The sequence below is a fragment of the Theobroma cacao genome, chromosome 6 (assembly GCF_053813885.1).
Source record: "Theobroma cacao isolate CCN51 chromosome 6, ASM5381388v1, whole genome shotgun sequence".
NCBI lineage: Eukaryota > Viridiplantae > Streptophyta > Magnoliopsida > Malvales > Malvaceae > Theobroma > Theobroma cacao.
In genome coordinates, this window is record NC_142644.1 from 31,207,187 (window position 1) to 31,233,300 (window position 26,114).

Genomic DNA, 26,114 nt, shown 5'->3' on the forward strand with positions numbered 1-26,114 from the left:
AAGGACCCTCTATGATTTATGTCCTGTGTCACAATTTAAAAAAAAAAATTGTGAATCTCATATCTACTATATATTAAAATACTAAAATACATTAAATATTTAAATATTTATATTATTTTCAACCTATGAGACATATTTTGTGGGATAAAACTGTGAAACTAAAACTGATAATACTTTACAAGTTAATGTACCAAGAGTATGATACAAACATGTGATTTTCAATTTATTTTTGTCTACAAAATTTCTGGGACATACAATTTAAAGATCACTTGTTGATTATATACATGGATGCCCAACCCAAAGATACAGGTACAATTATAAGCCTTTTGCCACAGCCGGTAACTTCTTACAAGCAGACAATCCTCCAGGGAGCTGTTTCCTGAAAAGTAGAAGGTAAAAATGTTCAAAGCTAGTGCAAATGCAATCTGTTTCTTTTTCTGACTTCTCTCGTGTGCAACAATGGAGAATTTGATTAAAGACATAAAGCACTCGCACCTCTACTTTTTGACATTTGCATTCTGTTTGCAGGGTAGATGCCAAGTTGGAACAGCAAAATGACAATGTGAACTCAGAGCTGTTTCTCTGCACCTAAAAATGTGGGGCACATGCCTGTGAGGATTATTGGACGCCCACCTTGACGTTTTGACGATCCAAGATAACATTTAAGATCTTTCCAGGAACAAAGATTTTCTTTTTGATAGGTTTCCCATCGAGATACTTTGAGAGTTTCTCGTCTTGTGAAGCTAATGTGAAAGCATCCTCCTCTGAACATCCTTTTTCAACCTGAATTGTACCCCTAGTCTTGCCATTTATCTGGACCGGTAGGACAATGATTGATTCCTTCAAGTATGTAGGATCAGCCTGTCATCGGAGCATGAACGAGATTATGAGGTGATCACACCCCCACTGTCCTACAGGAAGCGACCCTACAAAGATAAGCTGTGAATATAACTTGGGACAGAAATTATACCTTAGGGAAGGGCGCATATGCTATTGAATCTTGATGACCAAGGCGAGACCAAAGCTCCTCGGCCATGTGAGGTGTATATGGTGAAAGCAACAAGACAAATGCTTCGATAATGGATTTCGGATGTTTATCCCACTAAAGATGTGAAGACCAAAAAACAAACAAAAAATCAGATCGTGAATGAACAAAGTCAAGCAACAAACAAAAACCTGGTAAATAATGGAAGAGGCAGTCTTCCAGACATCACACAAAACGTGGTTTAACAGGATGTAATTAAACACAAATTAAAGAAAATTTTCCAATGCTTTGCCCATAAGTGTGAGCTTTTGCGAAGTAGTACCTAAACAACTTATGTAGGTAGATCACAAGCATGTTCAACTTCACTACAGAACGATAGATTGCACATTCTAGGTTTAACATAAACCTGACTACCCCCAATGATATCACAAGGTATTTAAAAGCCAACAAAAAACTATTCCTAAGCAATTGCATATCAAGCTCATTAAGAAAAGGAAACCCAGGGAGGAAGAGCTTTCTAAAATGAACCTCCTCCAGACTCAAAAGAGGACTTCCAACATTATTAAAGTATTCATGTCATTCATTCCATGTGTACTAAAACCAGTATAAGCTCTGCCTTGTACCATTTAGATAATCAAGAAAGAGACAATAAAAAACATCAAGCTCCAATTGTACAATGAAATAAAACCTTATATGCTGCATTAATGAACTCCATCATTGCAGAAATTCCAGTGTTGAACCTTGTCCCTTCAATTTCCTCTGTAACCTGTGAACAAAAATTAATCATCAGTCAGAAGCTAATAAGGAATCTTAGGTGTCAAAATTCATGTTACTTGTGCACTCCTAAACTGATGAAATACCCTTAATGGGCACATTGACAAATATGACCTAATCTGGACAAATTCCTGGGTTAATTTACTCAAAGGCTTTGAGCACATTATAAACCACCTTTAGTCCTGCAGCTAGTGCATATTTCTTTGCAGATACGACAAAGTCATAGTGTGTAGAAGATAACCTTAGCTATGCATTTATGGAGAGCACGAAGCTGTTCCATGGTAGGTTCCTCATCAGTAACCATAGTTCCATCTCTAAACATACCATGAGGTAAAGGTGAGCCAACAATTAGCCTCCAAGTTCTTCCCAAAAAACGATGGACTCCTTCAATGCCACTAGTATTCCATGTTTTTGAGTCTCTATAAGCATTATGCAATAAAATGCACAAGTATGTCAAGAAGGCATCTTTGTTGGTTTCCATCTTTATAAATAATGATTAAAATATACTAAAATAAATTCAACCAATGATTACCGAAATGGTCCCATGAACATTTCATATAATCTAAGAGAATCTGCACCATATTCAGCAACGACATCATCAGGATTGACGACATTTCCCCTACTTTTACTCATTTTATGAGCACGTGCAATCAAACAAATGTTCGGGTTATCTTTCAACACAAAATATTCCCCAGACTTCACAACCTACATAAGGATTCACCAAATATGACAAGATGAAATGCCAGAATTGATAAGCCTAACTTTGATACTAGTAAATGAATAAAAATAGAAAGCAATTCATAGCAAAACGTGTCAAAGAACATACTCTTTCCTCAGGAATGATTTCTTGAAAGTGTTCACCCAACTCATTAGCCGAGTCTGCAGATATATAGTTTCCATCTGTGCCTTTGCAAGCCACATATTGAACCTGCCACTCCAACCATGAGATACGCTTCAAATGGAATTTTCACTTTACTATGCACAAGCAAGTATACTTACTTCCCCAAGAATAATTCCCTGGTTTATGACACATTTGAAAGGCTCTTTAGTCGATACGACACCAATGTCATACAGAACCTGATACATAGAATTAAATACAGAAGTATCAGTAACATGTAGAAATAAAATTAGACAGTTTTGCTCCCACTCTTACACAGCCCAGAATCGAGTTAGTACTGCGTGCCTTGCTGGATCCCTACCGGAATCTGCCAGCCATATAAGACAGCAATACCCTGGCTCGGGAGCACTAAGCTTAAAGACACCCCATCTTTTAGGTTTAGGCTCTAAATATGTTAAATTGGACCCTATGCTAGCCCAAAACAATCAGAATTAATAGCAATCCTGACTGTCTTTCCATAAGGTAGACATGATTTTCATTTAAGATAGTAACATGCATTGGAAATACAACAAAAACACATGCTAAATCATGTTCCATAGACAGTTCTACATGTAAAAGTGGCCCATGGCAATCCCATTGCAAACTTTATGCACATAATTTACAGAAAAGACAGAATACAGACTAACCTTGTGCCAGAACCTTGAGTAAAGTAAATGGAGAACAGCATGCTCAGCACCACCAACATAGATATCAACTGGGCTCCAATACCTGAATGTAGAGATATATTTAAGGAAAGCAAAGAAACCAAGGCAATAAAATGCACACAAAAAAACTTTCTTAGGTTCTTTACAAATACCTAACAAAGAAAACTTAAATTTCTTAAGAAAATTTTCTACTTAAATTAATCATATCAAAAGACAATCTTACATTTCTTTTGCCTTATCGACTAATTCTTTGGAGTTTTTGGGGTCCATGAATCTCAAATAGTACCTGAACAAAGATGGAAACGGTATGAGGGCTCAATATTTCCACTAACTCATATGAATTTGAACAATTAAAGACTACATTAATTTCTACATGAAGCCAACAAAAGAATTCTCTTACATGTCAACAGAGATTCCCAACTGACCTGTGTCGTATTCCTCAACTTTAACTTTTAGATGACCTTTATTCTTCAAAATGATATTCTTCTTTCATTTATCTTATTTACCTCTTCATGTGAAGGATCTCAATGTTTCCAAGAAGAAAAGAAAAAAGGGTAGAAGAGGCAACTACTGCAGAGGTAGTTTAATTATAAAATGGAACTACAGATGGTAATAACAGGTACTTTACCAGCAAGAACCAGCCCATTGTGGCATGGTGTTAGTTTCTCGTGTAGCTGGTTTCCCAGATGAAGGATCTATGGTTTTAACCTGAGATAGATGAATGAATCTGATTAACGCATGACTAAGCATATCGCTAGTACAAATAAAGGATAGGAAAAACAGAACCAAGAAGTAAGATGTACCCATGACACTGCTTTGGACAGCGGTGGTTCCCCTGTTCCAGTTGGAGTAAAATCATCCAATTCAGGAAGGGTAAGGGGCAGCTCAGTTTCAAGAACCGGAATGCTCTCACCACTATCAGCCAAGAAGATGACTGGGATAGGTTCTCCCCAATAACGTTGCCGAGCAAAAAGCCAGTCCCTCAACTTGTAGTTCACCTAACAGATAAAAGTCTAACTGTTTAAGCAAAGAACGTCATAAATTATGCATAATTACAATCAAATCCCTGGCTTTCACTGACAAACAAGTTTCAAGTGACCAAGAAAAGGCACCTTTTTCTTCCCATTTCCAGTTTTCTCAGCCCACTCTATAACTTTGTGAGCAGCTTCTTTGCTAGAAAAACCATTGATGTCAAGGCCCACCATCATGTTGGAAGAATTTATAACAATGCCTTCTCCTGAATAAGCCTTCCCAGACTCAATGCAACTTCCAACATTGGGTGTCACAACCCATTTGATTGGAATAGTATACTTTGAGGCAAACTCATGGTCACGAGTATCATGTGCAGGTACAGCCATAATTGCTCCTGTTCCATAACTGCACAAACAAAAATATGTATGTTTCTTGCATATTGATAAAATCCCCAAATACTTACTAACAGTTTGATTATCTAATTTGCATAAATATCAAGTAATCAACTGACACAGATTCTGTTCTAGACAAAACAGACAGATGGACAGCATAAATGCGTCAACCAACTGATAACAGTCATAAAAACATATGAAATGGGGAATCAAGTAAAACACACCTTCCCAACACGTAATCTGCAACCCATATTGGAATTGGTTCCCCATTTGCTGGATTTTTGGCATAGCAACCACCAAAGACTCCAGTTTTCTCCTTCTGAAGTTCAGTCCTCTCAAGATCACTCTTTCTCGAGGCAATGTCTTTGTATTCCTCCACCTGTGTTGTAAGATTCATTGTCTTCAAGTTACCAAAATTACTAAAAGAAAAATACAGGGTAGCAAAGAAACAGTAACATACACTTTCGCTCTGTTTTGCGGATACTATTGATGACAACAGGGTATACTCTGGTGCCACAACTAAATATCTGCATACAGACAACTGGTAAGAATAGATCATTCTCCAAAAACTATTATTGAAATAAAGACACATAGGAATAGAGTGCGAGAAGTACGTTGCACCAAAGATGGTATCAGGCCTGGTAGTATAGACAGTAATTTTCATGTCTGTTTCCCTTCCATCACTGTCAAGAACATAAAATTCCATTTCAGCGCCCTCTGACCTCCCTATCCAGTTCCTTTGCATTTCTTTGATACTTTCAGGCCAGTCAAGTTCATCCAAATCTTCAAGAAGACGATCGGCATAAGCAGTAATTTTCAGCATCCATTGCTGCATTGGCTGCTTGGTAATAAACAATGACACTGTAAAATTATAAAACATTCACAAAAATTGGGAATAAGAAAAGTATTTTAACTTGGGAATATGGGCCACCCAGCACACAAATGATTAAACTAACATACCTTTCTGATAACAGGATGACCCCCACGCTCACTCACACCATCCACAACCTCCTCATTTGCAAGGACAGTACCAAGAGCTGGGCACCAATTAACCGGTACTTCAGCCTGAGCTCAGAATTTGACCAACCAACAGACCGGGCTTTTGGTGAGGATGTACAAAATTAATAATAGGAATAATGAACTCGGAACTAGTCATAAGCAAAACCTGATAGGCCAATCCTCTCTTTAACAACTGAAGAAAGATCCATTGGGTCCATTTATAGTACTCTGGTTCTATGGTGGATATTTCACGATCCCAGTCATATGAGAAACCCAATAATTTAAGCTGCAAGTAAATAATTAGCGTAAGAGGTTCAAGCTAACCACAAAGATGATTGCAAAATTGGCAGAGCTATCAAACTAACTATCTAAGGTGATCAGAAATTGGCAGACAAACAAGCTACATATTATGAAGACAATTATAACCTCTAAGGATGGTGCTATCCAATAATGGCAAAAGGGCTGCAAATGACCAACGGGGAAGCTTCTTAAATGGATTGTATTTATAACTCTCTGGAAGTGGGAGGACTATGACCACACATTATCATTCTTTTTCTTTTAATAAATACATTATTAAATCCTCTCTCCAAATCTAGTTGATGGGAAATAACCATTGAAGCTAACCAAGATGAAACATAAAGATGTGACTTTTAGAATCTCTACTAAAAGCAATTCGTCATACAATTTCACATACATTTGGTCTCCAAGTACAAATAATAAAGAGTAATAACCTGGGAACGAAAGCGGTTAATGTTCCTCAATGTTGTGAGTTTTGGGTGAGTTCCAGTCTGCGAACCACATTATGAAAACAATTAATAAACTAAAAAAAAAAATCATGACATTGCAAAATGTTGAAAATCAAATATCATGATTTCAACTCAAACCTCAATTGCATATTGCTCAGCAGGCAAACCAAAAGCATCCCATCCCATAGGATGTAACACATTGTAACCCTGCATGCGTTTGAACCTCGCAAGAATATCTGTGGCAGTATAACCCAGTGGATGCCCAACATGTAACCCAGCTCCACTGCATCATTTCCATCCAAAACTTTTACCACAAGGCTTCACTCAGAACAACCAAACAAAAAGGACAAAAAGGGACCAGTAAACAGAATGCAACTCTCAAACGACGCAGTTCCCAAAACCCAGCATATTTGTCAAAGGAACTCAAAACTATGAAATTCAATCAACTAAACTGCACAAACATAAACTGTACTAAATAAAAATGGGTTATTGCCAAAAGTGTTTTAAATTCACAAGTCTTGGGAAGTAAAAAATAGAGACCACCAAATTTTTTGAAAATAGTACAAATAAAACGACTATAAAAATAGATAACAAAGCACCTGGGATAAGGGAACATGTCAAGGACATAATATTTGGGTTTAGAAGTGTCAACATCGTCTGGTGTACGGAAGGTTCGGTTTTCCTCCCAATAACGCTGCCATTTGGGCTCAATTTCGTTAAAAGGATATGCCCTTTTCACCACCACTGACTTCTGTTTTTGCTCCTCTTCAACTTCACTCACTGAGCTCCTGATCCTACTTCTACTAACACCAAAACAACCATGGGCTAAAAGGGTATGTTTCTTACAGAGAATGGAAGCAAAAGACGATGACCTTCCAATGTGGGCGGTGATGAATTTTCTTGGAAATGGAAGTTTTTGACCGCTGGAAAAGATTAATGTAGGGTGGTGAAGAGGAGGAGAGCGAGGGAATGGTTGAACTTTAGCATGGGTTATGTTCATTTTCTGGTCATAAATCAAGGTTCCAGGAAGAGGAGCAAAGAAGAAGAAGAAGATTGAAGAGTGGCAAAGGGTTGAAAGAGGGAACAGAATCGGGATAATGTTGGCGGTTAAACTGATTGGTGGTTGTTCTTATTCTCGTTGCTCTTGTTTTGATTTGGGCCTCAACATCTTCAGGCAGAATTTTCTGGGCTAGCACGGGCTCTGTTTCTAATCATAAAAAGCCCAGCCCGTATTTCCATTGGATCGGGCTCGTTTAAAGATTTTTAAATTACATAATAAGGGCTGAATTTTTTTTTTCTTTTCATATAAGGGCTGAATTACAAGAATTCACCTTTAAATTGTGGCAATACTACCATTTTAATCAGTTTTTTTTTTGGTCGAAATAAAATATAAAGTAATGAATGACAAAATCAAATGATAAGGACTTATTTGAATATAATAAAAAATAAAAACTTAATTACATAAATAGACAAACTTCAAGAGATTTTATTATTCAATCCCTTTACTTCAACCATGTCCCTTTATGCTCTTCTATATTGTTCTTACCTTTTTTTCACTTTTTTCCCTCTCAAGATTGGGTACTACTCAACCCTAGTCGTAGAGCTCATCGGGCTTCATACCATCAAAGGCGTCCTTGGTGATTACTTTGAAAATTGAAAATGCAATTTTCTTGGTCACACTCATAAATTGTTATGCATATTAAGCATAATTATAGGGTATTCATTAAGGTTTGTCAATGACATGGGATAAGGGATGTTTTAAAGTGATATTGGCTATGGACAAACAAACTGTTGTAGAGGTGATTCGAATGGAAACATATAAACAAAATGTTAATTCAGATTTGACTTTAATTATTAAAGATCTCTTAAGAAAAGAATCGCAAGTCAGTATAAGTAAATATAACAGGAACATATTATTTTGATATAAATATACTATTTTTTATCTTTTTTATAAATATGATTATAATTTTATACAAGAATTACTTTAAATTTAAAAAGTAAATTAAGCAATAAGAAACCTTTATGAATACAATAGCTTGGGATTTTTATCTTTGGTAGAACTCAATTACTTGTATCATACTCCTTGAATATAGGAATATTGCAAACAACCTAGTAGGATTCTAAAAAGAAGGGTAATTTTGTCATCTCATAAAATCATAAAAACCCTAACCAATGATTATTTGCATATAAAAGGGCTTCCAACCCTTTATTATTTTGTATCTAAACCTTAGAATGAGTAGGTTAGAGATCTAAGACCTTTCATGGGAGCTAAGGAGGAAAAAGAGTAGTGTTCTCTTTGTATAGGGTTTGGAAATGTTGAAAAGGTAAGTTTTATGCTTTTTAATTTTTTTTTTAAATTAGAGAAGGAGATTCGAATCTTATTTTTTAAACAAAGAGATCATATATTCTTTTGAAAGATTTTAATTTGCTTGCTTTGTACTTTTGTAATGTTGTTTTCACTATTTTAATTTCTTTCTAATTTCCTTTTAAGATTACATGAATTTTCATGATGAATCCATGAAATTTTTTCTTAGAAATTTGCAATATTTTGATCTAAAAATAAGTTATGTATTACTTGATTAGGTGAAAGTGTCGTTTATTTTATATTTGATAATAACAATGATGCACATATATGCAAATACGTACACACATACATGCAAACAAAATTTAAATATTATTTTTATTTAATTATTATTGTATCACTTATTTGATATTTGATGGTGACAAAGATACACATATATGTATACAGGTACATATCTACACATAATACAAACATAAAATTTTTATATATTATTAATATTTAAGTATATACGGTACTTGAACATTTGGCTCATTGATTGGTGCATGATCCTTTGCCTAGAGAGCAGGGTTTGAATCTCGTCATCCAATTATAAAATATATATATATATATACATTTGAGCATTTGATTCATTGGTTGGTGCATGATTTTCTATCTAAAGAATAGGATTTGAATCCTTTTCCCCTAATTAACGAAAAGTGTATATTATTAATATTTAAATATTTTTGTATCTTGTTGCATAATACAGATATATGCATACATGTATATACAAACATAAAATTTAAATATTATTAATTTTTAAATATTTTCGTACTATGGTATTGCTGATACATATGTATGCATACAAAGTACATACCTACACATACGTACAGACATAAAATTTATATTTTATTAATATCTAAGTATTTTTGTACCACTTATTTGATATTTGATGGTGTTGATATACAAATATGAACACACTACATACCTATACATACATAAAATTTATATGCTATTAACATTAAAGTATTTTTGTACCACTTATTTGATATTTAATGATGACTACATACCTACGCATAAAAATTATATATTATTAATATTTTAATGATTTTTGTTATAGGTATTGCACTTGAATCTTTCTTTATTGATATTTTCTTACTTTAAATTCGAAATATTTTCAAAAAATTTGACATATAAACGAGTGAGAACTTTTACAAGCGAGAATAGGCGAGTTAAAGGATTGTCAAATGTCCACTATGCTATTTATTTTTCATTTGTGAAGTTGGAAATTCTTGTATATAGAATAATATCTTATTTAAATTTAATTATAAATTTAAAAATTTTACAATTGAGTTAAAGGGTTGTTGAATATCTATTATGTTATGATTAACTCGCTTGTGAAGTTTAAAACTCGTGTCAGGATGGTCACGAGTAAATAAATAGCAGCATGAAAGCTGAAAAAAATTATATTTACTTACTCCAAGTGCCCAAAAAATTTACTATTAGGTTTGTTTCGAGAGTCGAATTTTCAAAAACTTATGCCCGGGGCACGACAAAAAGATATGAGCCCATAAGCTTACAAAAGCTAGTATCCGACCCAGATAGTCTTTGTTACTCGACCAACATAAGGCCAAGTCGGATTGTTGCAGGTTGGAGAAGCTCTCAAAGGGCTGAATTCGGAGTTGATACCAGTTCTTCTAGTTCTTTGATAGCTCGTTCTACTCCATAAATTATCATTTTCTTGATCTGCTTACATGGAAATGAGGTTTAGCAAGAGAAATAATAGAGATCAAAGACAGCAAAAGTGTAATAACACCGATGAAAGGATGTACCTCAAGTTTGTCTTCTCTGGCTCTATGGTTCTTGGGAAGCTGGCGGAACTCCTCAGTTAAACGCAGGCACTCCTTGATATTCTCCGGGGACACGAAGTCCACAGCAACTTTTGTGCATGACTGCGGAAACACAAACAACGATGAGAGACTGCAAACAGAGTTGTATGAGAACATATAATGAGGATATATGAATGTATTAATACCTTCAGATTTCTAACTTGGTGTGGACATCCAGCAGGAATAAAAACAGCTTCCCCAAGATGTTGTTCAAACGTCCATGGCTCAACTCCTAGACAGCACAAAATCATTCATATAAGGAACCCAGAGAGTCAATGAGGTTTTATATTTAAACATGAAGGTGCATTTCTTGTACTAACCAAATTCCTCCTTCAGTTTCCTTTTGTGCTCCATAGTTAGGTAAAATGATTGGTCGTGAATTGGATGGATTACCTAGTCATAAACACAACCATTAACAATTGCAGAGCATTTGAGGAAAGTCTAAGAGGGGACAGGAAATCTCAGCCTTCTTAAGGAAGGATAAGAGCTGCTAACTAAAAGAAAAATCTTAGTTAGATGCTTATAAATTACCTGTTCAACTGGGGAGCAATAGGTATGCCTGAATTCTTTAGAGTGCTTCCTAAGATAAGCCTCCAGTTTAGGAACATCCTCCCTCCTAAAAATGTCCCACAGGGCACCACCTGTCTCCTTTCTGCTGGTGTAGAGACCTGGAATTCTAGCTCCAAGTTCATCTGGGGAGGCATCAAGTATGTTATTATCAGAGTAGTGATCTTTCTGATCTCTGATTTCCGGGGCATCCATCTTATTTTCCAGATCACTACTTTCTGCATCAAGGCCTTCTTTAATTGGATGCTTGTCTAATCTCTCTCTCTCTAAATGTTCCTTTTCATCCTGTGCCTTGTGTTTCATTTTCAATTCTTCTATTGCAGCAAGTTGCTCTTTGCTTAAGGCTACATCTGCAATATGTGTCAAAATGTTTACCTACACCAATTGATAATAAAAAAAAAGGTCATTAGATGTAATAACAAGTAGTTGCATTGAGGTAGAAAACAAAGCAGTGTATGAAGAGACAGTAAGTGAAGAAGTTCTAAGAAGATAATCAACCTATATATTCCTATATCTGAACAGTCGCAACATGAGGCAACCTCATACTTTTACTCATACAATTGATAGACAATTGTATAACTGAAACTCATTCGTATGACCAACATGCAAATACATGTGCAAGGATAAAAGCAAAAAATAATGAGTATAATCTTAGGCTACTAGATTTTGTGGCTGATTAAGGCATACCGCATCTGACATGTCACAATGAAGCTTCGTCACAGAGTCCCCTCTTCCAAGCTCCTCTGCAATCCCATAAGCAATATATGTTTTTGGCCCCAAGTCTGGTTTCAGGACGCCTGGTGGCAACTTCACAGCAAGGTTAAGGATACCGGACCTAGGATCACTGTATTCTTGAAATGGCAATGCACTAATAAACTCATCACAATGCCGAGGTAAAAGATCCTCAAACTCATTAGATGGGGGCCAGTCCTTTAACTTGAGCATCTCAGGCCAGAAGTTATCATATCTTCTCCCTTCCATATAGCCTTTGAAAAATTGACGCGTATTAATTTCCACCTGTATACATATATTGACAAAATCAGACTTCAAACCTAACCTAGCCATAAAAGAATGCTTGAGAAAGAAAAAGTAAGTGGTCTAAAAGCTGGGAGGGGAGAACAGAACTAACCTCACAGCCAGCTAGACAATCAATAGCCTTAACTTCAGACATATCCAAACTACTATCTGAATCCACTTTTTCACATAAAGCACGCCACGTGACCATTGGTTCCCAGCTTAAACCAGTTGAATTTGCAAGAGCATTCTGAACAATAACCGGTTCACCTCTGGCCCAGTGCATTTGAAAGTGAGAAAGGTCTTCCCCTTGAATGTCACTTGAAGTTGGAGAATATAAGCAATTGTCGTTAGATCCTTCTCTAGAGGCCACCCTCTGTAATGTCTCTCTTCCTGATACTGTACATTCATCCTTCAATATTCCTTGTCTAGTTTTGCAGATGCTCAACATTTCCCCTCCCTTTGCTTCCAAATTTGATATCCATCCCACTGGAAGGATTCGTTTAAGCTCCAATCTGCAATCACCACAACCACCCATTTCTCTTGGAGGACAAGTAATACTTCCATCATTATTGGCTTTCCACTGAAGTGATGGCTCAGACTGAGCCTTAGCTGATTCATGAAGATAAGATTCTGGTAAAGGGTCTCCACCATGAATATAATTGTAACCTCTGTTCCTGTATTGATATGCAACTTCATCTCGGGTAGAAAGGCTTCCCTCCCGAATTTCTTGACAACAACTAAGACAGAGTTCATATGAACATTTTGGGCAGCTACGATGAAGGTCAAAGATCGAAGTTGCACAGTGGTTACTGTTCCAAAGAGATGAAAAAGTGGAGAGATGATCAATGACATTTTGTGAATAACAGATACAGTCACATAATAAGTTGTATGCTTATGTAGAGAATGCTTACCAATAGACACGCTCATCATTACAACAAAAACTCTCTGGTATTTCAACTGCAGATGGCAGCAACCCTAAACAGAGAACCTTTAATCAGAAACTAATTGAATTTCATAGAGTGCTTGCAGCCACAGTTTGGAAAAAGACATACCACGAATGTCAGCCTCAACCTCTGTCTCCTGATTTTGCATTTTGCAAATTTGTTTCAGAAAGGGAAACATTAACTCAATCAAGTATTTCAGATGCTTAATCTTTTCCTGATCTGTGATGTCCCTCTTTGATGTCTGTAGATTAGGAAGAAAGAATTATTAGGTGACAAAAATTTTGGTATTTCCCTGGCCCATGCTAGGAAAAATTTTAATCAAGTTTAACAACCTAAGAAGCAAAGACATTAACATTTACGCACAGCACCACCCTGATGAAATCTGTACTAACATATCAAGATCCTTTCTCTGTATTCTAGCAGGAACACTAGTTATCTTGGTTAATCTGTTTACCACACCATTTAAATAGACAGTTTGTCATAAAGAATACACCTGCGGCCTATACATAATTCAATTCTGGTTACTTAAAGAGAAAAATAAACCTTAATCAATCCACTTGAGTGCAAACAGATGCTGCAATTGCAATTCCTGCAACAAGAAGGGCACTGCTCTGCAATTTTTTCTTCTGGTATATGGGGATACCTGTAGACACCACAACCGAAAAAAAAAATGAGAGAGACTTTAAGATTATTAAAAGTCAAATATTTAAGCCCATTAGGTTAAAAACGTTACCATTGTCTGATACAATGGATACAATACACTTTGTCTTCACATTTCATGCACGGAACAACAATTCTCCTTTCAGTCATACACTGATGACACTTGAACTTATCTCTCTTGGCCTGATTAAAGCAAAATTCTGATAATTAGTATTTGAGAGAGTTATAAAAGCAAGAAAAGAGAAATTTCAGTTTTAGAATTAAAAAGAAATAAAATACCTTAACATTTTTCTTTGTGCATCTATCACTGCTGCTACCATCACTTTTCAGATGTGACGACAACGACCCTGAAGATGATGATGACAAAGACGATGAAGAATGCAATGAAGCATCAATAGGATCACAGTTATTCTTCTTAGTCTCCTTAGGGCTTTTTTTGATCATCACACTGTTTGAATTTCTGCTTTTGCTTCGTGCTTTCACGTTCATAAACACAATAGCTTCCTCATCCCATCCATCTGATACATCTTCCTCCTCAGAAGTAGTGATCTTGTCTACTCCATTCCAATGCCTCTTAGGAATTTTCTCATCCTCTAAGAATTCAATTTCTTTACTTAGCTTTCGCTTCTTTGATGGATTTTTCGTTTGTCTTGATAATTGCCCTACATTGTCCTTCCATTCAGATATTGTCCTTTTATTTTCACGGTGGACTATCACAGGCTTTCTTTTCTTTGATGCATGCCACGAACTTAAGGGTTCCTTAATTATCTGCATACTTTGACCAGTATGACAGTTCAACCGCTCTTGCTTAGCAATCACCGCCGCCATTCTCACTGCAGAGATAAGAAAGTTAACAAAGGCAAGATTATATTTTATCAGAACCCAGCAAAGATTCTTCTTACTATAATACAACTAATGCTAATCAAACTTCAAAGAATTGGCATTCTTATTATTCTTTTATACGGAAAAAACTATTCATTAGTATCACTCAAGGAATGGAAAACACAGAAAAAGTGTAAATATCTCGTATACTTTCTAGTAACCACTTTCAACAAAAACAATGGATACAAAAGCAATTAAACTCAATAGATTTTTTATATATAATCAAAAGAAGCAGCAAGCAACCAACAAACTTAACAAAGTCAGCCATGGATTCAATGTGACTATCAAGCCAAACTCCTGCATTATATCTATATACATTGTCTGGAGAATTACTATACACATAAACCAGCTCAAAATCAACAATCAAAAATCCCAGCCTAAAAACTCAGAACCCTTTCACATAAGACAAAAACAGATGACGGAACCAGATGCGTTGACTCAGGTCAAGTCAGCTGAATTATTCGTTAAAAACCCAAAAATATCATTCAAAAAGAAATATCAATGTGGATTAAGATTCATCAACATTCAGAAAATTAATATCAATTCGAACATCAAATTCAAATTCAAATTCTTTCACACGTAAATCATTACAAAAGAGAATACCAAACAATAAGAAAAAATTGAGATTCTTTAAAGAAAACCAAACGGGAAAAAAAAAAGTATCGATCAAAGCGTCTGAGACTGACCTGTTCGGCGAAGACAGGAGAAGAAGAACAAGAACCAGCAAAGAGAAACGCACGCAGGCTGGGATTAAAAAAATGGGGTTAATTCTTGGCAGTAGGATTGACCAAAAAATCTCTTTGAAAGCGATCGACCAATGCAATTAACAAAAAGAAAACAAACAGACGAGATGATTCCGAAGAACGAAAATTTACGTTTATAAATAGAGAGCATTGAAATAGGTAAAAGGTGAGTTACGTTGGGCCTGGGGATTTTGTGAGAGAGTGGATCTTCGTGGACGACCTGTTTGTTTAGTAAACCACGCTATTCCAACTAAGATTTGGATTAGACACGTCAGAAATTCGGAATTAAGAAATAAAGATGACTGTATTTAAGGATTTCCTTTCTCTTTTTTTAATCCATATTTTAAAATAATTTATACTAAAAATTAATATAAAATACATCAAAAGTAAAATTTTTATCTTAAATTTTTAAAAATTAAAAAAAAAAAGATAAGAAAAAGTATAATTCAAATTTCCAAAAATTTTAAAAATCATGATAAATTTGGTTTTTATTTATAAAAGGATATAAAAGTTCGCTTTAAATATTAGCCTTTTTGGGAGGGAAAATATATGGAATGTTCTGAATATTCGGTGGCAATTAAAAGAAATCATTACTTGTATAGTAAGTAGCCATGCAATCTCTCTCTCTCTCTCTCTCTCTCTCTCTCTCTCTATATATATATATATATGTATATCTCAGTGCTGGGTTTCTTGATTAAGAAGAGAGAAAAGCTTGTTCTTTGATGGACTGCGGTTCTCCGATCCATCAATGACGACAGAGGTTGCACTTAAATCTTTGTTTTCTTCAATCGAAGACGAGCTCTTTATCGAGTACCATACTCAGTCAACGACCACAGAGGTTCCAGTACTTGATGGCGAGCCGGACCTGGACTACTATTATGATGAATCAATGATGACAATGGTTCCGTGGGGTTATCGGTTTGTTCCGACGGATGAGGACCTGATTCTCCACTACCTCTCCAACAAGGCAAAAGGAGAGGCGTTACCTTGTCAAGGTATCACCGACTGTGAAATCTATGGTGATGAAGACAAGGAGCCATGGAAGATTTTCGGTCGGACCTCAGCCGAAAAGTTCTACGTGTTCATCAAGCTGAAGAAGAAGGGTAAGGGAAAAAGGATAGAACGAAGAGCTGGTCGTGGGACATGGAAAGGTCAGAGAACCGATCCTGTAATGGATTCTGAGAATAACCCTATAGGTTTCAAGAAACTGTTCGTCTTTGAAATTAAAGATGAGGATTCCAACAATGTCAAGCGATGTCATGGACATTGGTTGATGTATGAGTACTCACTTCCTACCGAAGTAAGTTTCCTTTTTTTACCACGTTGTTCCTACTTGTATAAAATCTGATATATTTAGAAGGTATATGATCAATCTGATATTGGGGGTTTTGTACATTTTTCACTGCTTTTACAGATTGAATTTTGTGATAGCTTTGTGTCTTGCTTGCCTATGATTTGCTACTATTTTACATTGATATGTGATTTTATTATTATTATGAGAACATTTATGCAAGTTGGACAGCACTAATTATTTAAATTTTTTTCTTGTAGACTGATTATGTACTGTGTGCCATACGCAACAAACATGCAACAACAAAACCGGCGTAGAGGCAGCATTGATACCTGAAACAAGAGTTTGTTGTTAAAGTTACTTGCAGCAAAGGAGGGGACAAGTTGGTGTCAGTACTGAAGGGGTATTTGATGAACTGGGTCTTAATGTTGTTCAAGCAAGAGCAACCATTTCTTTTATATAGAAGCCATTGTAGTAGCTTGAGACCAGACCAGTCAGGAGCTGGATAATTTTAAAAGCTTCAAGCTAAATTTTTAAATGATAATTTTTTATTAAAATTAAAAAATAAAGTTCTTTTTCTGGAGTTAAGGAAGAGCAAATGAGGAAAAAAAATTCATAAATGAATATTATAAATTGAAAAAACTAATTAATTTTATATATAAAAAATAATTATTGGATACTATTAAATACTTATTATCTTCAATTTTGTGAGAATTGTAAAGTAATAAAAAATTAAAATTTATTAGATAAAAAATAAAAAAATATATCATTTTCTTAATTATTTTGATTTTTATATATTTTTAAATGAAAGCCTTTTTTATTCAGCCTGTCACTAGAATTGACTGGTAATTAATTAGTGGGCTGAATCTCAGTCAATGACCCTTTGAATTACTTGGGCCAAATTCTGACCCTTTAAATTCATCTGAAATGATGAGCCCATCATTTACAATGAAAAATTCCAAATATTTATAAAAAGAAGTATATTATAAAATTCACAAATTATAATATTAATTGTACAATTATAACATAAATATAGACAAGCTTATCTAGTGCCATCGACCCTTGGTTGCGCCTTCGGTTGCTATGATAAAGACTATGGTTCCTTTCGCAGTGAAGGGTTTTTGTGAAGGTCAATTAAAAATACTGTTTATAGAATTAAAAATATAATAATTTAATGTTAATGAAAAATTAAGAATTTATATTTTAATAAAATAAATAAAATGATTTTAAAAGTTGTTGCAGTACTTCCAAAGAAACATTACCCATTTTCGGCTTTTTGCTTATCTTTCATCTCTTCTCCCTCCCTTCTCTGACGTATTTGCTTTGTTGGAATTGGAAAAAAGAGTCTCACATGTTCTCCAAGGCTCATCTATTACTCAAACTCCGGTGTATTGTCTCTGCCTCGAAACATCAGTTGTCAACAGTCACTGCTGTTCGAATTACCGCCACCTATTCGACGATATGCCAAAACCAAGCTGAAAACCATACGGAAGCAGCTGTAGAGCCTCCGAGGGACTCTGCGGAACTTTTCAGGAAATGGGGTTGCAGCGAAAATGATTTAGGGCAGATCTTTTCTCGCCAGCCTGCTTTGCGCCATGCTCAAGTTGCTCCCCTTTTATCCAAACTCAAGTTGCTCAGTGACTTGGGACTCACCGCTTCCGACATTGTTACGATGATCAATTGTCGCCCTCGTTTCTTTTGTTCTCGTATCAATCATTGCTTCGACGAGCGGCTTGATTTTTTCCTGACGCTTTTCGGGTCACGAGAAGTGCTGCGTAAAGCCCTTGTTAGGAACCCTTCGCTTCTTACATATGACTTCCACGGCACGATCAAACCAGTCATTGCGTTGTATGAAGAAATGGGCATTGCCGGAAATGATTTGATTGCCATGCTCATCTCGCGGCCCACGTTGATTCCTAGGACTTCGTTTAATGACGAGAAGATGGAATATATAAAGAAAACAGGGGTTTCAAAAGGTTCCAAAATGTATAAATATGTGGTTGCTCTCATTGGCATCTCGCGGATTGAGACTATACAGGAAAAAGTGACGAACTTGGAGAAGTTTGGGTGTTCAGAGGACGAGGTATGGAGTCTTTTGGGACGGTCTCCCCTTATTTTGACGCTATCAGTTGATAAGGTTCAAAGGAACATGACTTTTGTTGTGGGCACCATGAAGCTCTCTCCAAAACTGGTGCTTCAGTACCCATTTTTGTTGTTCTGCAACCTGGAAGCTGTATTGAAGCCACGGGTATTATTGGCTGGGAAGCTAAAGGACATGGAGCTTCACCCACAGATTAAGGGAGCAATGATGTTGAGGGCACTTAGGATGAAAGAAAGTCGATTCTTGAGTGCGTTTGTTACATGTCATCCAGAAAATGTGGCCACTGAATTGCTAGAGTTTTATAAACATGCTAAATGTGTCAAACGATTGGCGGAAGCCTCAAAGATGAAAGTGCGTAAAGGATTTCCCTTTTGATCCATGGATGGTGACAGAGGCTTCATTTGAATTTTGCTTTCTTTGAAGATGAGCTCTTTATCAACTACAATGTCTTCGATGATCACTAAACGAGCACAGAGGTTACACTTGATCAGTTTTTTCGAATCGAGATCCGATTTGATGAGGAGCTGGAGATTGATTATGTACTCTGTGAGATTCGCAACAGAACTGGCATAGAGGCAGCATTGATACTTGGTCGGGCACTAACAGCAGGCCCGTATGCTGGTAACAACTGCAATATGGGACTGTATCTGATGCAATAATGTTATGCTGCTTTTATAGACTCCGCAACTTGTCTGAGATTTTTTCAGGCAATTCCTTAGGTGGGGATATGCTGCTTTTATAGACTTCATAGCTTTTCTATGTAACTTCCTTATTGGAGGCAATGCCTCCTTATGTACTGATCCATATTAATCAGAAACCTTCACAGGTAATTAATAAAATTCACATATGAATTAATACCTTTTGAATTAATATCGATTCATCCGTGAGTGATCAGACAGTCGAACAATGGTAAATAATGATATTCTATTTGTATTATTAATTGTATGTATTTATGTGTACATATATACACATCCATATCATTTGTTCAACACAAGCATCACCATAAAAAATTCTTTATGTTTAGACAAAACCTCCATAGATCAACATCAAATATGTAATTCTTTGGCTTTAAAAACTAAGAAATTCCTTTAATTGCACTACTGCAAATTCATTAGTCAACATATCAGAAGAAATCTCAAACAAATAACCTGCACAATATTTACTCCATCATCCTCTAAAAGGCCTAATATTGGAGTTCTTTCCATTGATAGCCACAAAATTCACAACTTGTTCTCTTCACAGAGTCTCAAAAGACCAACTCGTCCCTTTGGGTACCTCTTCTTCCGCTATTTACAGTGCCACCCTCTTCACTTCATGATGTTGCTCAGAGTCTAATATACAGTATAGTGCCAACACCAACTCGTACTTTGTACCTAATTTAGGGCTCTGAATGTTCAGGAACAGCCTCCGGCAACGATGGTGAGGATGCACCACTAATTCTGCTAGGCACTGGTGTGTTCCTTCGAGATTGGCGTTTTGTGGGGACCAACACACTCTCATTTTCTGACTTAAACATAAAGTCGTCGCCGTCATCATCATCTTCCTCTTTGAAAACTGGATGGACATATGCATTATGAAGATAAGGTTTCAAATTGAGGTTTGGTTCCCTTGCACGTTCCAAAGTGTCTTTCATCATTGCTTCCTGAAACACATAACAAAAAAACATAATGACAATGATAACAAGGAAAGCAAAGGTCAAGCAAATCATCATTATACATAATGTACATAGATTATGATGTGGCAGTCATTCACCATATTCATTAGAAAATGATTGAGATAAGAATAGCAGATTGAGAAAGCTTGTTACAAATTGAATCGTTTAAAACATATATAGCCCAGCAAAACAACAAACCTGTAGAGGATATCTAACAAAAGCAGGTTCATATCGGGCTTTGCAGAATCTGTAGAACCAAATGGTGAGGACAGCAAGAGCAATGAGAAATGGTGTTGACTGAGCAGCTTGCATTGTACTTAACAATCCTATGAGAGTGATTTGCGAGATAAGCAATGCAATTATAATGCGTCCATGGACATCAGGCCAGAATGCTGCAGCACTCTCATACTCTTGATTGTAGACATTAATGATCTACATTTTCAAGGGGAAAAAAAAATCAGACAGAAGCAAAGATTCATTTACCACTGTAAGGAATATTCCATATCTAAGTTCTTTACCTGATGACGGAAGACAACATAAGCTAGCCCAAAGAAAACTATAATGAAAGGAAGCAGAACAGGTGTGATAGTAGCATAAACCATGCCAAGTAGAAAATACAGTTGTATACGAGGTTCCCCGGTGTTGAAGCCTAAACTTCCCGGATCCATTGCCTCCTCCCTATCCTTTTCCGTTTTCACCAAGAAAAAATTCTTCAAGTGATAAATTATAAGTGGTTTCAGCATCAAAATCTCTGCTGCTATTCCAGCCCATCCATCGACCATGATGTAAGTAATGAAAAAAGTTGCTCTCATTGGTACAGCTACACCAATTGTCTTAGGAATTCTGCAAAGAAAATAAAAAGATGAAAAAAAACTGTCTATGTTGTAATGAAGCAAATTTCGACACCAAAAACAGAACAGAACAGTAAATGCAACCCAGACTGATGCAGCTAAATATATACAACTCCATCACAAATTATATACATTCCAACTTTTGAAAGGTATGGTACAAAAAATTGTAAACTTAGAAGTTCATCCAAGATTCAGGTCCATAAAGGAATTTCCTAATGATTCCATAAGAAATATCTTCACCCAGTGCAAATTAAATCCTTAAAAATCTAGCATATGGTTTCTGCTAAATAATATAAGTCACCTGCCAAAAATCTAGAAATATGCAATTTAGAAACCCATTCTATGCATAAAATTGTAATTACCCAATTAAACTGTAACTGAGATACTCTGTCTGAGTGCTAGATGGTTTCCTTGTAAATGTATCCACTTTGATGGAGAAACCAAACTTAATACCATTAGAACCAGTCAACTGAGAATCTATACCAAAAGCACTATCATCTGACACTAAGCACGTGAGGATGCATAAAAAGCAATTGCATCACTTGAAGCAGATATACAAAGATGAAAATGGAATACATACTCATTTGCTGATTGCTTAACAAATGTGTTTAGCTGTTCCAGTGCACTGCCAGCAATTACGCTGCCGAGGAATACATTCACTAAATTGAAAAGATAGTATCTAGTTGCTGATCTCCTCTCTAAAGATGATATTGATGTAAATCCTTCAAACTTGGACATAATCATCAATATAGTTGGCAGAAAAATGAGAAAAAGCTTCAATACGATACCAGGCAGAAAACCTTGGATTACCGATTTTATAAATTTTCTGCAAAGACAAAAGGGAAAATCAATGGTTATAGTAATGCAATCTAAATAATGACTCAAGACTTGAAACTAAAAAGGAACTCACATTTCAATTAGGGGCTTTAGGAATGGTGCTGCTTTCTCAAGGCCCTCAATGCTGGCCAGAGCTTGTACAGATGCAATTGGGATCATGAAAAAGAAAGTCAGGAAAAAGAATGCTACAGCCATGATCAGCCTCCTAACTGCTAGTGAGACGTATGGAATTGCCAGGTTTTGCCAATATACATCACGTGGCTCAGATGCCCACTCTGTTAACCACAAAGTTGGATTCCTGGATTGTTGGGTTTGAGCACAAACAGCTGCACCCCACCGAGATTTAAAGGAAACAAATGCTGCTGGCATTATGCATTTAGGATCTTTCTTAACCCTCTCTCTCTCTTCAGCTATCTGAATATGAAAATGAGCAATGCACATCATCACCCTTTGAAATACAAACGTGGAGGAAGACAAAATGCAATAACGCAAAGCAACTCATTTTCGATAGAAGATCATCTGATACAACAAAGACAGATATTGCTTCTTGGGGTAGCAGCTGTTTCTAATTTTGAAAGCTTAGGCTCAATAAACTAAGCCAATCTAGAAAATAACTGAGGCTTGGATGCAGCACATAAGAACAGGCTTAAATCTTATGAACAAGTAATAGCAAACAATCTCAAAAGAATGTGCAAGTTGAAAAAGAAATACTTACTTCCTTGGATAACTTCTCAATTTCAGATATGTGATGATCAATTGCATCAACTTTTTCACCCCGGAGCCCAAGAAAACCAGTCTGGTAGAGAGAATAAGCTTATCAAGAAATAGAAAATTTAAAGCAAAGCTGAACATCAGAAAGAGGCCAGCTCTTAAAGCAATGAAAGACTGCAGTAAGTTACCTTCATAAAAGGCCTTTTTGCACTATTTCTGGAATACTTCAGTTGGTAATAGTCAAGCCAATTCTGCTTACTTTTCCTCTTCTTCACCAATTTAGCAAGTTTGTTTGCATTGCATACCGCCTGCATATATTTTCAAGGAGAACTATATCGTAAATGAATTCCATAAAAGGCCTTCCTCATAAATCGTAAAATGAGTTCTATAATAGACATCTTTGGATGGGAAGTATGGGCAGTAGTATATTGACAAACTAGAAGAAGATACTATCATTATTATTATAATAAATGCAAAACGAACACACCTGATGTGTAAGATAGGTATCTGGGTGATTGACCAGGAAAAAATGCTCCACAGACTCACTGACAGATTCATCTGGATCTGGTGGTACATTCCTAACAAGTACCTACAACAATCAAACTCCATTCAGAAGCATTTTAAATAAAAAACCTCAATCCAATAATATTGCTCAAAGTTGAAGCACTAGCCCCTCAGAGATTTGTAATTTAATTAACTTTCAGCAGAAGAATACATTTATCTTCGTTTAACTGCAGTAATTCAACTAAACCACAATTGGAAACCAGAACACCTATCAAATGATATCATTAACCCTCAAGATCAGTATAATCATTAGCGAAATTCACCTTCCAAAAATGTGTCTATGCTCGAATAAAACAAAGTAATATAAAGGAAATCCCTGACTTCTTCAAAGTATATGGCAAATTGCAAATTCTGCATAGATAAACAACATTTTAAGGCCTAAAAAATCCAATAAATGATAAGTTGTTCCCACTTCTCTCAAGAACTTCACTTATGTCAACAAGATTCAAGTCAATGCTAACAAACTTAAAATGTTAAACAAAGAATTTCCAGAACGAAAAGCCAATCAACAAGAAATCATATCTCCTCGAATTTACGATAAAGAACAAATATTACATGGAAAATAATACATAATAATAAAAGTATATATTTAAAATTAATTTTAATAATAATGAAAAGAATGATCTTACAGTAAATTGGTCTGGCCGGCGTTTTTCTGATGCAAGAAATTGCAACCGCATAGCAGCAACTGTCTCATACTCCTTTAGCAACACATAGAATGTCCAGAAGGTAAAGGCATAAGCCACTACAATATGAGTCCAAAGCCTACAACACAGGATTAAATATTATTCCACAGTAATATTCAGTTATTTAGAAAAGAAAGAAAAAAGGGAAAAAAATGTTATAACACTAGAATGAGTTCATCTGAATTACAGGTTAAGATAAAAGAAGTTGGCAATGACAGAATATCTCCTACCTATCTGATCCACGTCGAATGTTTGAAATCGAGAGCTTATCAATGTCACTTGAAGTTACATTCTTCAGCTGCAATTCCAATGTTTTATTCGTGTAATTAACTGGCACTAAGACTGCCCATGCAAGGAACGCGATAGGGACAAAAATCTTTAGCCTGCAGGCAAAATAACAAGAGAGCAATCAGAACAAGACAACAGAATAAGATGAAAAATGATAAGGTGGTTCCATGTCTTCACAGCATAGAAACAAGTTTGACCAGCAAAGAAACACCACAAAGGTGAATAATTTGCCTAACATTAGCTAACGCATTTCATCAAAATTCCCATCATCTTAACCAAAAAAAGATGAAAAATTTCAGCAACGAAGCGATAAAGTAAAGCTAAACATGAAGAATTAAGATAACAGAGACGGCCTTGCAGCATACCCTATCAAGTAAATGCGCAAATAAACAGCCGAATCCAATCCAGCGTGTTCAATAAGCTCGGGTTCTGGCATTTTGAGTGCCTCAGGCATCCAATGCAAGAACCTCAAGTAGGAACGGAAATCCAAGTTGACAAATTTCCTCACAAATGCTCCAGACCCCGAAGGACTGCTTCTTAAACCCTTGAGATACCATTTCGGGAAATAAACCCTGTCGTTGAAAGGTTGAAGCCTCAAGATGGCAAACGCTAGAAAGAATACAACCGCACTTAGCAGATTAATGCCTGCTGCAACCCCTATATCTCCTAAAGTTGCCATCTATACAAAATATCCCCTGCATAAACAAGGTAATTCCAAATCAGGAAATCTACCAAAATCAAACAGTTAAACAGGAAAAAATCACTACTTTTCCGTATAAGAATAAAAAGAAAGTACATTTCACTAGTCAAAACAACTACTTTCCAAACAAAAAAGGAACTCAGTAACATATAACTATGCCAAAATTGGAAAACAAATCCAATCCCAATCACCACAAATCATCAAAAAGGAGCAAACATTCAAGCAGTAATAAAAATCCTCACTTGCTCCTATTTTTCGATGTCTTCGAGTGAAAGAAGGAACAATCTTTGGGCTCTCTAAAAAGCAAAAGAAAGTTTCTTTCTTGGTTTTTGCAGATCAGAAGTTGAATTAGGAAGTGTTCGGATCGCTTCAGAACTCAATCAAAGCAAGAACATTCCTCCGCTACTTGGCCAGGGAAAGTGAAACGCACGAAACCCAGAAACCAAAAAGAAATCCTTTCTTTCTCCTCGATAAGATAAGCAGATAAGAAGCCAAAGCAAAACTAAAGCCAGAAACAGGTATCGTGTAGAAGCCCAACCAACAAAAAGTAGAATATCTTACAATAATTCGAGGAAGTCTTTTTCTTTCTTTCAAAGATTTGTTCTGATCAAAAAGAGGACCCGGAAATGGTTACTACACTGTTCGTTTTGTTCGGTTTGGTTTGATGTTACGTTGTCCGTTGGGTCACTTTCTTTTATTGTCTGTATCCAAATCGACGGGTTTGATTTTATTTTTATTTATTTTTAATTAATGGGGAATGGTAGCCTTAAATGTCGGCAAGCTGCCACGTGGGTCTCCCAACGGCTACTTTGTATAAGAACAGGGAGATTTTGGTTTTGACTCGCGGTGGAGGGGCGTGGAGTCACGGATGAGCGAGATTTGAAGAGAATCCGAATCAATGGCTAAAGCGATTGATGTGGATTGGCTGTCGGCGAGTGTCGGATTGGGATTTTGGGTGATGTGGCCGCGTGGATATAGCGTAAGGTGCGTGGGTACTGTAAGAAGAGGACACATCAAGGATTTAGGTTGATGAGATTTTTT

At 36.1% G+C, this 26,114-nt stretch overlaps 5 protein-coding genes across 6 annotated transcripts; 2 read left to right on the plus strand and 3 right to left on the minus strand.

Moving 5' to 3' along the window:
* Positions 1-135: 135 nt before the first annotated feature.
* EMB2369 (tRNA synthetase class I (I, L, M and V) family protein) lies at positions 136-7,526 on the minus strand. 2 transcript variants are annotated; one of them, XM_007026093.3, is made up of 21 exons: positions 7,010-7,526; positions 6,549-6,693; positions 6,396-6,452; positions 5,831-5,950; positions 5,626-5,730; positions 5,280-5,503; positions 5,126-5,192; positions 4,890-5,044; positions 4,414-4,678; positions 4,105-4,299; positions 3,930-4,009; positions 3,525-3,587; positions 3,284-3,365; positions 2,759-2,836; positions 2,586-2,687; positions 2,292-2,464; positions 2,001-2,178; positions 1,674-1,751; positions 971-1,102; positions 496-861; positions 136-379 (listed from the first exon to the last, which is right to left on the minus strand). In XM_007026093.3, the coding sequence occupies exons 1-20, from the start codon at positions 7,408-7,410 to the stop codon at positions 619-621; spliced, it is 2,943 nt and encodes a 980-aa protein (XP_007026155.3). In that variant the 5' UTR covers positions 7,411-7,526; the 3' UTR covers positions 136-379; positions 496-618. The 2 variants fall into 2 exon arrangements, with proteins under 2 accessions (XP_007026155.3, XP_017979311.2); XM_018123822.2 differs by lacking the exons at positions 2,001-2,178; positions 2,292-2,464.
* A 2,617-nt stretch (positions 7,527-10,143) lies between these two features.
* Positions 10,144-15,579, minus strand: LOC18597208 (lysine-specific demethylase JMJ26-like). Its single transcript, XM_007026095.3, has 13 exons — positions 15,334-15,579; positions 14,045-14,598; positions 13,839-13,948; positions 13,649-13,748; positions 13,214-13,346; positions 13,073-13,136; positions 12,274-12,970; positions 11,832-12,161; positions 11,109-11,519; positions 10,898-10,970; positions 10,724-10,809; positions 10,521-10,640; positions 10,144-10,434 (listed from the first exon to the last, which is right to left on the minus strand). The coding sequence occupies exons 2-13, from the start codon at positions 14,591-14,593 to the stop codon at positions 10,351-10,353; spliced, it is 2,757 nt and encodes a 918-aa protein (XP_007026157.3). The 5' UTR covers positions 14,594-14,598; positions 15,334-15,579; the 3' UTR covers positions 10,144-10,350.
* A 538-nt stretch (positions 15,580-16,117) lies between these two features.
* LOC18597209 (NAC domain-containing protein JA2-like) lies at positions 16,118-17,176 on the plus strand. The gene is made up of 2 exons (XM_007026097.3): positions 16,118-16,690; positions 16,942-17,176. The coding sequence occupies exons 1-2, from the start codon at positions 16,139-16,141 to the stop codon at positions 16,996-16,998; spliced, it is 609 nt and encodes a 202-aa protein (XP_007026159.3). The 5' UTR covers positions 16,118-16,138; the 3' UTR covers positions 16,999-17,176.
* A 658-nt stretch (positions 17,177-17,834) lies between these two features.
* On the plus strand, positions 17,835-19,652 carry LOC18597210 (uncharacterized). Its single transcript, XM_007026098.3, has one exon. It carries the CDS (start codon positions 18,033-18,035, stop codon positions 19,155-19,157), a length of 1,125 nt encoding a protein of 374 aa, XP_007026160.3. The 5' UTR covers positions 17,835-18,032; the 3' UTR covers positions 19,158-19,652.
* Positions 19,653-19,840: 188 nt separating this feature from the next.
* Positions 19,841-25,741, minus strand: LOC18597211 (hyperosmolality-gated Ca2+ permeable channel 1.2-like). Its single transcript, XM_007026099.3, has 12 exons — positions 25,316-25,741; positions 24,739-25,068; positions 24,316-24,468; positions 24,029-24,164; positions 23,323-23,424; positions 23,024-23,143; positions 22,840-22,920; positions 22,198-22,538; positions 21,868-22,113; positions 20,955-21,279; positions 20,635-20,868; positions 19,841-20,424 (listed from the first exon to the last, which is right to left on the minus strand). The coding sequence occupies exons 2-12, from the start codon at positions 25,050-25,052 to the stop codon at positions 20,161-20,163; spliced, it is 2,316 nt and encodes a 771-aa protein (XP_007026161.3). The 5' UTR covers positions 25,053-25,068; positions 25,316-25,741; the 3' UTR covers positions 19,841-20,160.
* Positions 25,742-26,114: the final 373 nt, after the last annotated feature.

Excerpts from the sequence above, each read along its gene's own strand:
- LOC18597211 (XM_007026099.3), bottom strand. The coding sequence starts at position 25,052 with ATGGCAACTTTAGGAGATATAGGGGTTGCAGCAGGCATTAATCTGCTA. Across the intron at positions 24,165-24,315 it reads ATTCGACGTGGATCAGATAG|GCTTTGGACTCATATTGTAG; the intron begins GTAGGAGATATT and ends CCTGTGTTGTAG. Across the intron at positions 20,869-20,954 it reads ATGTTGTCTTCCGTCATCAG|ATCATTAATGTCTACAATCA; the intron begins GTAAAGAACTTA and ends TTGAAAATGTAG.
- LOC18597209 (XM_007026097.3), top strand. The coding sequence starts at position 16,139 with ATGACGACAGAGGTTGCACTTAAATCTTTGTTTTCTTCAATCGAAGAC. Across the intron at positions 16,691-16,941 it reads AGTACTCACTTCCTACCGAA|ACTGATTATGTACTGTGTGC; the intron begins GTAAGTTTCCTT and ends TTTTTCTTGTAG.
- EMB2369 (XM_007026093.3), bottom strand. The coding sequence starts at position 7,410 with ATGAACATAACCCATGCTAAAGTTCAACCATTCCCTCGCTCTCCTCCT. Across the intron at positions 4,679-4,889 it reads GCAGATTACGTGTTGGGAAG|TTATGGAACAGGAGCAATTA; the intron begins GTGTGTTTTACT and ends TTGTTTGTGCAG. Across the intron at positions 4,300-4,413 it reads CTGGAAATGGGAAGAAAAAG|GTGAACTACAAGTTGAGGGA; the intron begins GTGCCTTTTCTT and ends TTTATCTGTTAG.
- LOC18597210 (XM_007026098.3), top strand. The coding sequence starts at position 18,033 with ATGTTCTCCAAGGCTCATCTATTACTCAAACTCCGGTGTATTGTCTCT.
- LOC18597208 (XM_007026095.3), bottom strand. The coding sequence starts at position 14,593 with ATGGCGGCGGTGATTGCTAAGCAAGAGCGGTTGAACTGTCATACTGGT. Across the intron at positions 10,971-11,108 it reads ATTGCTCCCCAGTTGAACAG|GTAATCCATCCAATTCACGA; the intron begins GTAATTTATAAG and ends GTTTATGACTAG. Across the intron at positions 10,435-10,520 it reads CCAGAGAAGACAAACTTGAG|ATCAAGAAAATGATAATTTA; the intron begins GTACATCCTTTC and ends CCATGTAAGCAG.